Source organism: Dreissena polymorpha, chromosome 8 (genome assembly GCF_020536995.1).
Source record: "Dreissena polymorpha isolate Duluth1 chromosome 8, UMN_Dpol_1.0, whole genome shotgun sequence".
NCBI classification, from domain to species: domain Eukaryota; kingdom Metazoa; phylum Mollusca; class Bivalvia; order Myida; family Dreissenidae; genus Dreissena; species Dreissena polymorpha.
Genome location: NC_068362.1, coordinates 71,956,792 through 71,974,026, shown reverse-complemented (window position 1 = coordinate 71,974,026; position 17,235 = coordinate 71,956,792). Strand labels below are relative to the sequence as shown.

Here is a 17,235-nt window from a genome sequence, read left to right as displayed (position 1 = left end):
GTTTCTCTCTGTTTTAAATGTATTGCACAGTTCATTTAGTATTGAGATGCACATAGTTGTGTTATTTTAGGTGATTACAGGGTTATTTACATGCACTTTAGAGGTAAAGGATTTTATATATGTACTCCATATACATATGCATCAATGCTTATATTCATGAAACTATTATAAGAATTAAAATAAAAAGGCCTTATGAATCAAAAATACTTCTTCCTTTGCAAATTAGTCATTTACCAATATTACAACAGACCTGAGCCCTATCTTATCAAAGATCTCATGAACAATATAAGTTACAACTGTCTTGAGCATTTTCACAAATAGACGTTTATGATCAATAATGATTTATGATTACGTTCCTTGAAAAAAAGAACATCAGATAGATTGAAAGGAAATCATTAGACTCACTGGAAAAATGCACTGAAACCATAGAGATTCAAGGTCATAACAGTTTTACTAAAATTGTATCGTAAATTAAACTTGGCTTACCTTGTTTAATAAAACAGTCTCCATAGTCAACAATATTGAATGTTTTGTGTCGAAAGATCAATCAGTTTAAGTCAGCTCTGAATCAAAAACAAATGGATGGTAAATGTGCCGATTGGCCGTTTGGTACTCAAATACACGTTCTGTTGTTGACAAGGGTTGTAACTTTATGAATAATCGACAGGCGTTAGAAGACAAACCATTGCCTGTGGTTGCCAAGAAAAAGAAGGTAGTAGTATAAGTCTGACACTCTGATACTCGTAGATTGACGCGCTTTGTGGAAACAATAATGAGGGTTCAAGCGTGAAACTGTAGCATGATTTCTATGTTTTGCATTATTATTACAGTTTCATGCTAAACCCTAAAAATGCTTTTCTTTTTTAACAGACATTCCTTCTTAATAAGCAAATTGAACAGTAGAGCATAGCCGTGCAATTTTACTTTTTTTTCTTTGGTAATTGTAAATCATATTACATTCAAAATCTGTCTGCAAAGACTAATTCTCGATTGTTTTCACTACTAAATTGATTTGTATTTAACCCTTTACCACTTAGATACGTATTTTGACATATATGTAGACCCATAGAAAGTTAAATTTAATAAAAGTCCTATGTTACTAAATTCAAGTTTTAAAGTCTTCATGTCCAACCCCAAGATACTGATAAGCAGCAAACAGCATAAATTCCAAACAGACTGCGAGTTACTTGCAGGCTGTTCTGGTTTTATGCTGGTTTCCAAAGCCATTTTCACTTTGCTTTAATGTCGGAAAGGGTTAAAATATTGCTTATTAAAAACAGCTGGTTTAACTCGTTTTCTTTTAAACTGTTTAATGCTGCCTTTGCTATTCATTTTGTTGTTTTGACAGTCAGTTAGAGCTGGCAACTTTTAGAGTAGTTTCCTTCTTTTGTAGGATGCTACTAAAACATGTGGCATGTGTAATTGTGTGTTTTCTGTTGAATCTTCAATTTCATAATTGTAACCTCCTGTTTTATAGCGAATGACTTCTATCAAATGACTTCTATCCAACCCATTCTGTGGTGTCTGTGTAGCTTGAAAACTAAAAATTAGCTTTTTACTAAAATATTTTGTATTAAATTTTTAAATAAATTTTGTGAAACTGCAGATTTTCATCTGGTCCACTTTTTGCTACTTTTTGTTATTACTTTATAACAAGTAGAAACGACTTGAGTTATAGATTCCCATAAAATGCTTGAGCAAACAGATGAAAGTACTAGCTCAGTCTTGTTTTAACTTGTACAAACAGAATTGTTTACGTCATACACTGATGTACTGCCTAATACAAGCATGGGCACTTTTCATTAATTGATTACCTCATATGTCGCTTGTACAAGCATGGGCACTATTCATTAATTGATTGCCTCATAAGTCCCTTGTACAACCATGGGCATTATTCCTTAATCAATTGCCTCATATGTCGCTTGTACAATCATGGGCACTATTCCTTAATTGATTGCCTCATATGTCGCTTGTATAAGCATGTGCACTATTCATTAATTGATTGCCTCATAAGTTCCTTGTACAACCATGGGCACTATTCATTTCTTGATTACCTCATATGTCGATTGTACAAGCATGGGCACTATTCATTAATTGATTACCTAATAAGTCCTTTGTACAAGCATGGGCACTATTAATTAATTGATTGCCTCATAAGTCCCTTGTACAACCATGGGCACTATTCATTAATTGATTACCTTATATGTCGCTTGTACAAGGATGGGCACTATTCATTAATAAGTCCCTTGTACAAGCATGGGCACTACTCATTAATTGATTGCCTCATAAGTCCCTTGTACAAGCATGGGCACTATTTATTAATTGATTTCCTAATACGTCCCTTGTACAATCATGGGCACTTTTCATTAATTGATTGCCTAATATGTCCCTTATACAAGTATGGGCACTATTCATTAATTGATTGCCTCATATGTCCCTTGTACAAGCATGGGCACTATTCATTAATTGATCGCCCCATATGTCCCTTGTACAAGTATGGGCACTATTCATTAATTGATTGCCTCATATGTCCCTTGTACAAGTATAGGTACTATTCATTAATTGATTGCCTAATACGTCCCTTGTACAATCATGGGCACTTCATTAATTGATTGCCTCATATGTCCCTTGTACAAGCATGGGCACTTTTCATTAATTGATTGCCTCATATGTCCCTTGTACAAGCATGGGCACTATTCATTAATTGATTGCCTCATATGTCTTTTGTACAAGCATGGGCACTTCATCAATTGATTGCCTCATATGTCCCCTGTACAAGCATGGGCACTTTTCATTAATTGATTGCCTCATAAGTCCCTTGTACAAGCATGGGCACTATTCATCAATTGATTGCCTCATAAGTCCCTTGTACAAGCATGGGCACTATTCATTAATTGATTGCCTCATATGTCCCTTGTACAAGTATAGGTACTATTCAGTAATTGATTGCCCAATATGAACCTTGTACAAGCATGGGCACTTCATTAATTGATTGCCTCATATGTCCCTTGTACAAGTATGGGCACTATTCATTAATTGATTGCCCAATATGTACCTTGTACAAGCATGGGCACTTCATTAATTGATTGCCTCATATGTCCCTTGTACAAGCATGGGCACTATTCATTAATTGATTGCCCCATATGTCCCTTGTACAAGCATGGGCACTTCATTAATTGATTGCCTCATATGTCCCTTGTACAAGCATGGGCACTTTTCATTAATTGATTGCCTCATATGTCCCTTGTACAAGCATGGGCACTTTTCATTAATTGATTGCCTCATATGTCCCTTGTACAAGCATGGGCATTACTCATTAATTGATTGCCTCATATGTCCCTTGTACAAGCATGGGCACTTCATTAATTGATTGCCTCATATGTCCCTTGTACAAGCATGGGTACTATTCATTAATTGATTGTCCCATATGTTCCTTGTACAAGCATGGGCACTTCATTAATTGATTGCCTCATATGTCGCTTGAACAAGCATGGGCACTATTCATCAATTGATTGCCTAATAAGTCCCTTGTACAAGCATGGGCACTATTCATTTAATGATTGCCCCATATGTTCCTTGTACAAGCATGGGTACTATTCATCAATTGATTGCCTCATATGTCCCTTGTACAAGCATGGGCACTTCATTAATTGATTGCCTCATAAGTTCCTTGTACAATCATGGGCACTATTCATCAATTGATTGCCTCATAAGTCCCTTGTACAAGCATGGGCACTATTCATCAATTGATAGCCTCATAAGTCTCTTGTACAAGCATGGGCACTATTCATTAATTGATTGCCTCATATGTCCCTTGTACAAGTATAGGTACTATTCAGTAATTGATTGCCCAATATGTACCTTGTACAAGCATGGGCACTTCATTAATTGATTGCCTCATATGTCCCTTGTACAAGTATGGGCACTATTCATTAATTGATTGCCTCATAAGTCCCTTGTACAAGCATGGGCTTTACTCATTAATTAATTCCTCATATGTCGCTTGTACAATCATGGGCACTATTCATCAATTGATTGCCTCATATGTCCCTTGTACAAGCATGGGCACTTTTCATTAATTGATTGCCTCATAAGTCCCTTGTACAAGCATGGGCTTTACTCATTAATTGATTTCCTCATATGTCGCTTGTACAAGCATGGGTACTATTCATCAATTGATTGCCTCATATGTCCCTTGTACAAGCATGGGCACTATTCATTAATTGATTGCCTCATAAGTCCCTTGTACAAGCATGGGCTTTACTTATTAACTGATTTCCTCATATGTCACTTGTACAACCATGGGCACTATTCATCAATTGATTGCCTCATAGGTCCCTTGTACAAGCATGGGCACTATTCATTAATTGATTGCCTGATAAGTCCCTTGCACAAGCATGGGCTTTACTCATTAATTGATTTCCTTATATGTCGCTTTTACAATCATCGGCACTATTCATCCATTGATTGCCTCATATGTCTCGTAAACAAGCATGGGATTTACTCATTAATTGATTTCCTCATGTGTCACTTGTACAATCATGGGCAATATTCATCAATGGATTGCCTCATATGTCTCATCAGTGATTTTTTTTGCTCAAATTTACAGCCGAATTTCGGCTGCTTCCCAATCGCAAAAATACACGTTTTTTCCCAAAATTTCCCAAAAAAAGCCCAACTTCCAAAAAAAAAAAAAAAAAAAAATTTTTTTTTTTTTTTTTTAGAAAGAAGTCTTATATAACTTAATTATGATTTCTTAAATCTAGGTCTCAACTTTACTTTTTAAACATCTTACAAAATATATAACTTGAATTTAGTCATTTTTGTCCATAAATCATTCCCAAACTTGCCACTTTTATTGATTAAAAAAAACAATTTGACCAGACTCCTTTTCTACAAAACTACCTGAACATGCACTTAAAAACAATATCACTTCTGTTACTTATAATCCTATTTATAATGCTTAATTTTTCCCAATTTCATGGTTTATCGCGCTATTTTTCCCAATTTCACGGTTTATCGCGCTAATTTTCCCAATTCAAAAGGCACAGGCTGTAACAAATTAAAGCAAAAAAAATCACTGCTCATGTACGAGCATGGGCTTTACTCATTAATTGATTTCCTCATATGTCCCTTGTACAAGCATGGGTACTATTCATCAATTGATTGCCTCATAAGTCCTTTGTACAAGCATGGGCACTATTCATTAATTGATTATCCCATATGACCCTTGTACAAGCATGGGTACTATTTATCAATTGATTGCCTCATAAGTCCCTTGTACAAGCATGGGCACTATTCATCAATTGATTGCCTCATAAGTCCCTTGTACAAGTATGAGCACTATTCATTAATTGATTGCCTCATATGTCCCTTGTTTAAGCAAGGGCATTACTCAATAATTGATTTCCTCATATGTCCCTTGTGTAACCATGGGCATTACTCATTAATTGATTTCCTCATATGTCGCTTGTACATGTATGGGCATTGCTCATTAATTGATTTACTCCTATGTTGCTTGTACAAGTATGGGTGCTATTCATTTAAGGGGCCTTTTCACAGATTTTGGCATGTATTGAAGCTTGTCATTAAATGCTTTATATTGATAGATTTAAACATTGGACCTAAAAATCTCCAGTAAAAAAACAAGAATACAATTTTAAAAAAGGAAAAAAAGTAACCCTCAACAGGGCTTGAACCACTAACCCCTGGAGTCCTGGAGTAAAAAGTCTCCAGCTTAGACCATTTGCCCATCAGTGCTCATGCTATGAGCGGATGTATTTTTTACCTATATAAGCAATCTTCGTAGATTCCCAAAATATAACAACAACAACAAAACTTTCCAAATTTTTAAATCGTTTTGCGTTGCAATGCTTAATAATATTCAGGTTTTTAAATCGTCAAAAGATGCATATAATGGATATTTTAGAGCATGGTACATGTTCAGTATTACTATTTTCTCACAAATATCATAACTAAAACAAAAATATGCGAATCTGAAACAACTTTTTTTAATTTTGTCAATTTACCAAAACATGAAAAGGCCCCTTTAATTGATTGCCTCATATGTCACTTGTACAAGCAGAATTGACTTATCTCACAGCTTCATACATAGCTTGTACTATTGGGGGACTTTACTGTGGGATGAAATATAATACAATCAACATTGTTATAAATAATGACTCAGCCTTATATTGCTTGTACAAGCAGATTAAACTGCTGTGTCAGACCATATAATTACTTGTGCAAACAATTATTACTAAAGCATCAGACAATATTATTGCTTGTACAAGCAAGAATGTCACATTTGTTTTGAGTAACCAGTCTGGCTTGTACAAAGAAGTAAAAGTAAATTTTGTAGCTAGATAACCAGTCTATTTTTGTCTTGTGTGTGCTAACTGTGTGGCTTTGCTAAATTTCTTGTAGGCGAGAACAGAAATATTAGAATTACCGCAGAAGGCTGCTCCCACCACAGCCGTAAGTAACCAGTCCATTCCTGCACTGGCATTCCCTTGTTAAACATTTGTTTGGGCACTTTCATGTATAACTTTTGTTAGTATTTAAATTCTTGGTTGTGAAAACATTATGCAACTGTGATTTTTGGAGCTTGTCTTATAACTGTTTTAATAAGTATTTAATAGGTTAGTTGAAAATTAAAATTTAGATCTTATCTATAAATACTGACCAAAAGAATGCTGTTTTTCGTGCAACAGCATTAAGTCTTATAAAGAAAATACCACAATGTCCTTTCATCTGTTATATTTTATTTCTTGTATACTTATTGAAAAAAGCTAAGACTCATTAAAAAAACTATTTATTATTTTAGTTATTTCTTAGTATGTTACAACAACAACGATATGGATATGGCTATGGATTTGTAAGAAGTTAAATCAGTTCATGTTTGTTTATATGAATATTTTGACATTTTATTAGCTCGGCGTTTTCGGAGAAAACCCGAGGTATTGTCATAGCCAGCTTGTCATCCGACATCCGCCTTCGCGTCATGCTAAAACCTTAACATTTTGTTAAGGTTTTGAACATTGCCTCTAAAATCAAATTGCTTCCACCTACAACTTTGAAACTTCAGATGTAGATGCACCTTGATGAGTTCTACACGCCACACCCATTTTTGGGTCACGAGGTCAAAGGTCAAGGTCACTGTGACCTTTAAAAAAAAAAAATCTGACATGTTTTCATTTATTCAAAACTGCACCCGTAGCTGAGCGTGGCACCCTTTATGCGGTGCTCTTGTTGTTCATATTTTTCTTATATTTCCATTTATTGAAAAATTAAATGAACATTTGTTGTTGTTGTTGTTCTTGTTTGTCTTTAGACATTAAAAATATGTCATGGTCATTCTTGACATGTTTTTAAAGTTATAGACCTTTCCAAAGTCTCATTTTAAAAGACTATTCACCATAAAGTCCACGCTAAACTGCTCACCCATATATCTGTGTAATATTATATTTAATCTTATTAAAATTATTCCCTTGCATCCCTCTAATGTCTAATGCCGCCTTCAATTGTAACCTTTACATCAGTACAGCGTGTAACCTATACATACGTGTAAGCATCACTTGAAACTTACATGTAACTAGTTGAGTTGGGCACTGGGAAAATTGGGTTTAATGTATGTGTGTAAAGGGTTGTCCAGATTAGTCTGTACTGTCTGCACAGGCTAATCAGGGAGGACACTTTCTAACATAACTGTAATTTTACTAAAAAGAGACATAATTGAAATTAATTGAAAAAGCAATAAATAAAGGTGGAAAGTGTCATCCCTGATTAGCCTGTGTAGACTGCACAGGCTAATCTGGAATGGCACTTTACAGACATGCATGAAACCCCATTTTCCTAGATCATTTGTATGTATCCTACAGGATGAGGAGGGTGGCGAGGGGGAGGATGACGATGGCAGAGAGCAACCATCCACAACAGGCAGTCTCGGTATGTGGACGTTACCCATGATGCATTGCACTTGTGCACAGATCTGAGCATGCATGGAATGTGGTGGCAGCGAGGTGTTCAATCAAAATTTCTTGCAATTCTGTCAACTGAAATATGAATAATGTTTAAATTAAAATAGCACACATTTATTTTGTCTGAAATTTATTAATTCTTGAAGTGATATCAATGTACCAACCATGTCACCTAACTAATCAAGTGGACTGTAGCAGCCATCAGGTTCCTGTGTGGTCATGATCTAAGCCAAAGGTTGTTTCAAATGTAAAAAGTGCATCTTGATATTTAGTGATCATTGTCGGTTGTTTTAATTGTGTTAATGTTTTATTTGTTTTGCTTATGTTCTTGCAGTGTTACTTATATGCGTAGCTGATTTTTTTACCATGTACTCAGAATGAAAACCAGAATGTATAATTTGATGCTTTTTTCAGCTTGAATGTGATATAATGAATACAAATTTCTTGCTACCAATTATGCAGCATTGATATCTTTTTTGCATTAAATTCAGATGCAAATGTTTCTCTTTAAAGAATTGCATATAAATCGAATATATTGAACATATAACTCATTTAATGATGATTGTATCCATCATGGTAGCAAGATAATGTGCCATGTTTTTCTGAGACTGGACCGGTTGGCTCAGTTGGCATATTGTTGGACTTTCAAATTCAAGGATTGCAGTTTTGATCCCCAGCCTGAACACATAACATATGTGGCGGTAAATTGGTCATGAAATCCTTTCTATAGTAAGTCTCCCCTTACCTCTAATCCAAGTGGGGCAGTTGTGGGTTACTGGCATAAGTATGTGCACTTGGTTATGATAATCCAGCTAACCAGGAAAGTGTAGAAAATATGACAGTGATAGGACTGAAATGGCGCTGAAAATGGTGATGAATCTAACCAAGATGGAAGAAAAATCCTTGTATAATTGTAAAAATAAGTGTGTGTTGAAAAAATCTATTTACACATAATTGTTTACAGCAGGGTTTCTACTAGTATAGCATTAAAGTTTGTTTTTTAGCAGTTTGTTTTTAGCACACAAGTACACATATCCATCTTATCTTAATTGTCCTTTACTTATTTTACATGTGCATTTCATTATTATTAGCTGCAGACCTTGTCGGTAATTAATTCAGGAAACAGATTTTTGTAACATCTAGCATTAACTTTTTATCACAAGTTATATGTACAAGTTTTGTCACAATTGATCCTTCATTAACTCTCATTACTTCACTCTATCTTCTTCTTAACTGAATAATTGTATTTATTAAAATGTATGCTTCACACATTAGTTTTGCCCATAATACACTCTGATTGTTGTTTTTGTTGTCCCCTACTGGTTTCACCGGAGGGGACTTAAGGTTTGCACTCTGTGCGTCTGACTGTCTGTGAGTCTGTCTTCTGTCTGTCACACTTTTCTGGATCCTGTGATATCTTTAAAGTTCTTAATATTTTTTCATGAAACTTGAAACATGGATAGATGGCAATATGGACATTATGCACATCATTTCATTTTGTTCCTACGTCAAAAATTCTGGTTGCTATGGCAACAAATAGACTAGAAATACTGCTGAAAATGGTGGTTTTCTGGATCCTGCGATAACTTTAAAAGTTCTTAATATTTTTTCATGAAACTTGAAACATGGATAGATGGCAATATGGTCATTATGCATGTCATTTCATTTTGTTCATACGTCAAAAATTCTGGCTGCTATGGCAACAAATAGACTAGAAATACTGCTGAATGGTGGTTTTCTGGATCCTGCGATAACTTTAAAAGTTCTTAATATTTTTTCATGAAACATGGATAGATGGCAATATGGACATTATGCACGTCATTTCATTTTGTTCCTACATCAAAAAATCTGGTTGCTATGGCAACACATTAAAAAAAATATTCTGACAATGGTGGAATTTCTGACAATGGTGGAGCTGGTAGGGGACATTTATTGCTTGGCAATAGTCTTGTTTCTTTGTTACTTCATAATTGTATGTATTGACATAGATCTATATGTTTCCCATTTTTGTTTTACCCATAATGCACTCTTACTGTTTTAATTGTTTTGTGTTTAATTCCCTGTTTACCAAAATTTAACAAATGCAATAATGTGATCGTTTCTCTATTATTTGTGTACCAGTATATGAGTTTATTATGAATCACCCTGCAGGGTTCAGCATAATCATTCAGCATATCCAGCTTGGGGTCAATGTGTTGTGTTCCATTTTCATTTATGTGTTTGCATTTATTCTTTTTACGTTAACGATTTTCCAGTAATGCATGCTGTATAAGTTGACCATACATTTTTTATTACCATATTTTTATCTCCACAATATTGTCTTACCTTCTCATTTGTTATTTGATTGTTGTGTTATCCAGGCTATCTGATATCTGTTGAAGATATTTTGGGTATGAAAACCAGATGTATTATATTCAACCCCATATATTATTTAAAACATAGAGCATTGCCCTGGTGTATATGAGCTTTCTGGCTTCTATGGTGGTGGGAAATGGCTTTTGTCTCCACAAAGCTCTAGAAATCATTTAAGATTTATTTTATAATATATAATAAAAATGAGTTTTTATATTTAAGATAATACAATTATTTCAAATTTATCATTTTGTATTGATCATTAAAAAACAAGTACCCATGTATAGGATTAAGACCATTGTAAATAAAAAGACATACACAAGAATGACGATGATGTTAAAAAAGTTATTCTGATTCTAACATGAGCTCACAATTTTATATGTTTTTAGTAAAATTCAAACTGTAATTTCCTGTTTCAGCCAAAACTTTGCACCAATGTTAACCATCATAATATGATGTCATCTGTGTAACAACAGGCTCATTATCTAAGAGTTCAAGGTCACAGTTAGAGGAAAGAGGTCAGAATTGGCCATTACAGCTTAACAATTCTAGTCGAAGCCTTTACTTTGCCATGCATTGATAGATTTTAAAATACATGGGCAAAAAGGTCAACCATCTAAGACAATATGTGTAACACTTATCTATCTGCCTAAAAGGTCAAGGTCAAACTTTGAGTTAAAAGGTCAACAACTTGTCCATGCAGGCTGTAATAACTTTGTCATTGTGCTATTTTCCAGTAACTTACCTTAAGTGACTATTTTTAAATGACTTACCACTAGTGTCTTCCATGTGGAGATGGCATTTTGTGTGTCAATTCTGTAACCTGCCTGACAGGTCAAGGTCACAACTAAAGGTCAAAGTGGGCTTTAAAGCAGTTTGTTCTGGGATGAAAGGTCAAGGTCATCCTTCAAGGTCAAAGGTCAAATATATGGGGGGACGTAGTGTTTCACAAACACATCTTGTTATAATTTTAAATTTTATATAACTTACCACAAATGACAACAATTAAGAGATTAAGTGTGGCATGCATCACCTGCCTCAGTACATCAAAGGTTTATGTCCCAGTTAGAGGTCAAATTGACCTTTATCAGCTTGTTTTGTGCTAAAGCTGAGTTTTTAGGCAAAAGTCGATTGTGGTGGAATCTGTGCCCTATGGACATTCAAAAATACCTGTAAATATTAATATTTTACTCCAAAATTTAGTTATTTTATGTGCCTGTCAAAATCTATTCATTTCTCTAAATACAAAATTAAGGTGTTTGATACCAGCATAAATCAATATGTTACTTCCAGACCAAAATCTAATTGTTGATAGTACCTGTCAAATTCAATATATTATTTCCAGTCCAAGAGTAGTTGATAAAATGAAGTTATAAAACAATACATTACTCAAAGTCAAAAATTTAGTTGATGAGTTGAAGTACAGGAAGAAATCAATATATTACTCCGCAGCCAATATTTAGTTGTTGATAGTTCAAGTATAAATCATTTTATTACTACCAGTCCATGAGTAAGTTGATGATAAAAGTGTACATGAGAAAATCAATACACTACTCTCAGTCCAAAATTTCTTTAATGATGGAACCTGCAATTATAAATATTACTCCCAGTCCAAAATCTGGTTGTAGAAAATACCTGTCAAAATCAAGAAATTATTCACAGCCCGAAATTAAGTTGATGATAGTACAGTTATAAATTAATACATAACTCCCAGTTCAAAATGTAGTTGTTGATATTCCCTGTACAAATTAATAAAGACCCTCCATTTATCCCGGTCCAAAATTTAGGACCTTTAAAAATCAATAGATAACTTCTATTTTTAAATTAAGTTGGTGATAGTACTTGTAGAAAGCAATATATTTTTCCCATTTCCAAATTAAGTTAGTGATAGTACTAGTAGCATCAATATATTACTCCATTGCTTAATTAACTCAGTGATCTGATTAGCTTTTGAGATGGACATTTTATTTTTAAAGTAGTTGTTCTAAAAATATTTCGAAAAGAAGATAATGAATCTCAGACCTAATTGACAACTATTAATGTCTTTGACTGAATTATTTAAAAAATGAAATTAGAATTAATTACCGTAAAAATACATGATTAATGTTGTGGTATTGGTTGAAAAAAATAGAGGTGAAATTGTTTGTTGAAATAAAAGCCCAGTTGGTTCAAAGGTTTTAATTGGAATTGAATGTAAGATAATATGTTGAATATCTAAAAAGATATTGGAAGATTTTATTTGCAGATTTTCCAATGAGTAATTAATTATTTGCAGTTTAATATATTGATGTATTGGTTGTTACAACAGAGGTTTGATGAATATTGTTTACACTTCAATATTAAAGGGGCCTTTTCACAGGTTTTGGCATGTTTTCAATTTTGTCATTAAATGCTTTATATTGATAAATGTAAACATTGGATCTAAGAAGCTCCAGTAAAAAAAATCAAGAATAACATTTAAAAAAAAAAAAAAAAAAAAAAGGAAACCTCAGCAGGGCTGGAACCACTGACCCCTGGAGTCAAAACGCAACCAAATAGACCGCTCGGCCATCCTGCCAAGTATGTGTAACAGACGTATTTTATACTTCATAAAAGCAATCTATGTAGTTTCACAAAATATAACGACAACAACAGAACTTTCCAATTTTTTCAAACGTTTCGCGTTGCAACGCTTTATAATTTTCAGGTTTTTAAATCGTTGAAAGATGCATATTAATAAATGGCTATATTAGAGCATGGTAAATGTTCAGTATTACTGTTTCCCCACAAATATCATAACTAAAATGAAAATTTGCGAATCTGGAACAACTTTTTTCAATTTTGTCAATTTACCAATGCGTGAAAAGGCCCCTTTAAGGCCTTTCTGTTTTAATGGTTAATTTTACAAAAAATCCTTTTTTTTATTCTGCTGCTCCTGCTCAATCAAATAAATCAGAATAAATTGTAAGGATTGCTTTTAGAATAATTAAAAGCATTACTGTTTGAAGCAAAGTAATTGATTTGGTACCAATTGGACTGGACGTTATTTAGGCACTTTGTACTGACTGGTTTTTGTGTATGGAAAACAATACCTACAATAAAACCATGCAATTCCATACAAACAGTATAGCAATTCTGACATTATTGTTACAAATCTCTGCAGTGATGCAATTGATAATTTTAGGCCCCCAAACCTTTGTATTCCATGTTTTTATCACTACACTGTATATACATGTACCTCTTATGGACAGTCCATCGTAAATACTTAATGAATAAGGTCAAATTTAACTCTTGAATATAAACTATAGTGTTTTATTTTATTTTTCATTTAATTGCATATATTATTAAAGAAAACGAAACACAATAATCAATTTGCATGAACATTTAATATCAGTGTTTCAAGTTGTATGGATATATGAAATGCTTACTTTATTCTGCAAAATGTTCTTGCTGAATTTTCACACATTATTATACACACACAAAAAATGCACTTAATGTTCACATGGATGATGAAAACACGCATGAAATAAATTTGGGTATCGAAAATAAACAATAACCTGTGATTTGCCTATCATGGTCATCATCAGTTAAGAATGATACATGAATATAAACAGATGTCTTAAAATAATTGTATCAATAATGCACGCTAGATATCTAAATTTTGAATCGGACACAGATTTTATGGGAATATTCATGAAGACCAGGTTACATGTATACATAAATATATGAATATTTGGTATAATACTTAAATTTGAGCTCCACGCAAGACTATTGTAACTCACTTTTTGAAAATTTTACAGGAGAAGCAAAAAACATTTTATTATGCCCCCCTTCGAAGAAGAGGGGGTATATTGCTTTGCTCATGTCGGTCTGTCGGTTGGTCGGTCCGTCCACCAGGTGGTTGTCAGACGATAACTCAAGAACGCTTGGGCATAGGATCATGAAACTTCATAGGTACATTGATCATGACTTGCAGATGACCCCTATTGATTTTGTGGTCACTAGGTCAAAGGTCAAGGTCACGGTGACCTGAAATAGTAAAATGGTTTTTTGAATGATAACTCAAGAACGCATACGCCTAGGATCATGAAACTTCATGGGTAGATTGATCATGACTTGCAGATGACCCCTATTGATTTTGAGGTCACTAGGTCAAAGGTCAAGGTCACGGTGACCCGAAATAGTAAAATGGTTTTCGGATGATAACTCAAGAACGCATACGCCTAGGATCATGAAACTTCATAGGTAGATTGATCATGACTTGCAGATGACCCCTATTGATTTTGAGGTCACAAGGTCAAAGGTCAAGGTCACGGTGACCCGAAATAGTAAAATGGTTTTCGGATGATAACTCAAGAACGCATACGCCTAGGATCATGACACTTCATAGGTACATTGATCGTGACCCGCAGATGACCCCTATTGATTTTCAGGTCACTAGGTCAAAGGTCAAGGTCACAGTGACAAAAAACTATTCACACAATGACTGCCACTACAACGGACAGCCCATATGGGGGGCATGCATGTTTTACAAACAGCCCTTGTTTTTCTTAATACTTTTGTTAAAGACAGGAGTTCCTGATTGTGAGTACAAAATAACAATCTATTAAATATGGAATAGTAAAATCAAAATTAACTTTCATGGTATTTTATATTTTGAACTTTGTTTGAGTTACGATACTTTTGCAGGGAAAATGCTAAATTTTTGGGTGGGTTTTCCACGGAAAAGTATCGTAACTTGAGTTACGATACTTTTCCGTGCATTTTGAGTTAAGATACTTTTCCGTGCAATATACCATACAAATGGAAGGAATATTTAGTTGCAAAACTATCGTATTTTTTGTTGTTGAAGTTTTCAGCTGCTATAAATTAAAAAGATTTATCTGCTTTAATTTTAGCAACTTGTATAATCATTTCTATAATGGCCAGACTTACAGTAAGTTAAGGAAGATCTAAACAGAAACTGTTAATATTTTGACACTTATATTCAATAACTCTTGAACAGTATGAAACATTTATTCCAACAACATTGATTTTAACTAAAAAATTGATACAAGTCAAGAAATAATGGGAAAATATTGGGAATTTATCAGTAATTACATGTTCAGCTCTCTTTTAGTTGGTGTTGTTCTAAAATACTTGTAATAGTATTAATTTATTTTGCATACGTATTTCTAAAAGATAATAATCTTTATATGTTCACAGAAATCTATAACAAAAATGGGATGTATTTTAAAATATATAGTGATAATGATTTAAACTAAAATCCAGAATCATTATTCAATAATGTGCAATATTGTCAAGGCTATTATCATAATTATTTGATGGTTATAATGATAATGCTTATAATCTGACTAATATTTTAGAATGATATGGAGAAAATATCCTTTTGAAATCCTTTTAAGTAAAAATTTATTCCCATGCTATTCACCCACTTATATTATGGTTTACAAACATCAACAGTACTGCACTATTTCCAGTATGAAAAAACAATCTTACATTTCTTATTGTTATAACTTGCTTACAAGTTTCGATATAAATAGAACTAAATTTTGATGGATTGGAATTAGTGAAATCCAAAGTGACAGCGTTATAATAAATTACAAGAGACTGTAATTTAATCAATTACAAATATCAAAATTATAAAATGGCCAGTTTACACCTGTATATGAAGAGACTGTTACTCTACTCATGAGGCAGAAGTAGAAAAAATCAATGGTGCACCATTTCAAGAAGGTTGTCTGCACAAAGACCTTATGATGTCTCTTATTTTTATAGGAATCAAATCATCCCTCAATAAGAATATTGTGCTGGGTCTTGGTATGTCTCTATATTGTGTAAAGGCACATAGATTTACAGTATATTCCCCACCGTCATAACACAACTGATACTTTAATTGATTTGGATATGGTTTTAAATTAAAATCAATCTACCTTTTCCCGCTCTGTTGTGCCAGTGAAAAACAAATGTATTCTATAAACATGCCTTACAGTCATAGAAGTTATCTAAGGAAGTCTATAAAACTTTACTATTCCCTAGACAACATGCCACACCATTTCCTAGACTATCAAACTATTTTGTCTTCTTGTCTTAGCATTCCTTAGACTACTGATCTCAACCTGACTATTCCCTACAAAAATGACTTCAACATCACTATTCCCTTGACAAGCTGCCTCACTATTCCTTACAATTAACTGACCTCAACTTCACTATTTCCTAGACAACTAACCTCAACTTCACTATTCCATAGACAACTGACCTCAACTTCACTATTCCATAGACAACTGACCTCGGCTTCACTATTCTATACACTAGAATCCTCACTTTTGCGTCACTTTTGACCTCAACTTCATTATTCCATAGACAACTGACCTCAACTTCACTATTCCCCATACAACTAATCTCAACTTTACTATTCTATAGACAACTGACCTCAACTTCACTATTCCATAGACAACTGACCTCAACTTCACTATTCCCTATACAACTGATCTAAAACTTCACTGTTCCCTAGACAACTGGCCTCAACTCACTATTCCATAGACAACTGTCCTTAACTTCACTATTCCCTATACAACTGGCGTCAACTTCACTATTCCATAGACAACTGACCACAACTTCACTATTCCCTATTTAACTGACCTAAAACTTCACTGTTCCCTAGACAACTGACCTCAACTTCACTATTCCCTAGACAACTGACCTCAACTTCACTATTCCCTAGACAATTGACCTTAGATTCCTGACAACTGACCTCAAGTTCACTATTCTAAAAACTAATAGCCTTACTTTCGCTTGACTTTTGACCTCAACTTCACTATTCTGTAGACAATTTGCCTTACCATTCCATTGACTATCAACCTTAACTTCACTATTCTTTTAAATAGCTACCTTAATATTCCTTATTCTAATGACCTCAACTTCA

General features: G+C 33.8%; 1 protein-coding gene across 15 annotated transcripts in view; it reads left to right on the top strand.

Moving 5' to 3' along the window:
* LOC127841058 (cilia- and flagella-associated protein 43-like) overlaps nucleotides 1-17,235 on the top strand; it is a 96,173-nt gene that overhangs the window by 55,525 nt on the left and 23,413 nt on the right. For 5 of the 15 annotated variants that reach the window (XM_052369584.1, XM_052369587.1, XM_052369588.1 and 2 more), the window contains 3 exons: nucleotides 6,427-6,477; nucleotides 6,827-6,877; nucleotides 7,881-7,947. In XM_052369584.1, the coding sequence (XP_052225544.1) occupies nucleotides 6,427-6,477; nucleotides 6,827-6,877; nucleotides 7,881-7,947 (169 nt within the window). Of the gene's footprint in view, nucleotides 1-667; nucleotides 713-6,426; nucleotides 6,478-6,826; nucleotides 6,878-7,880; nucleotides 7,948-9,070; nucleotides 9,086-10,339; nucleotides 10,370-17,235 lie in introns of all 15 variants that reach the window. The other 10 variants (XM_052369597.1, XM_052369589.1, XM_052369598.1 and 7 more) reach the window with 8 other exon arrangements.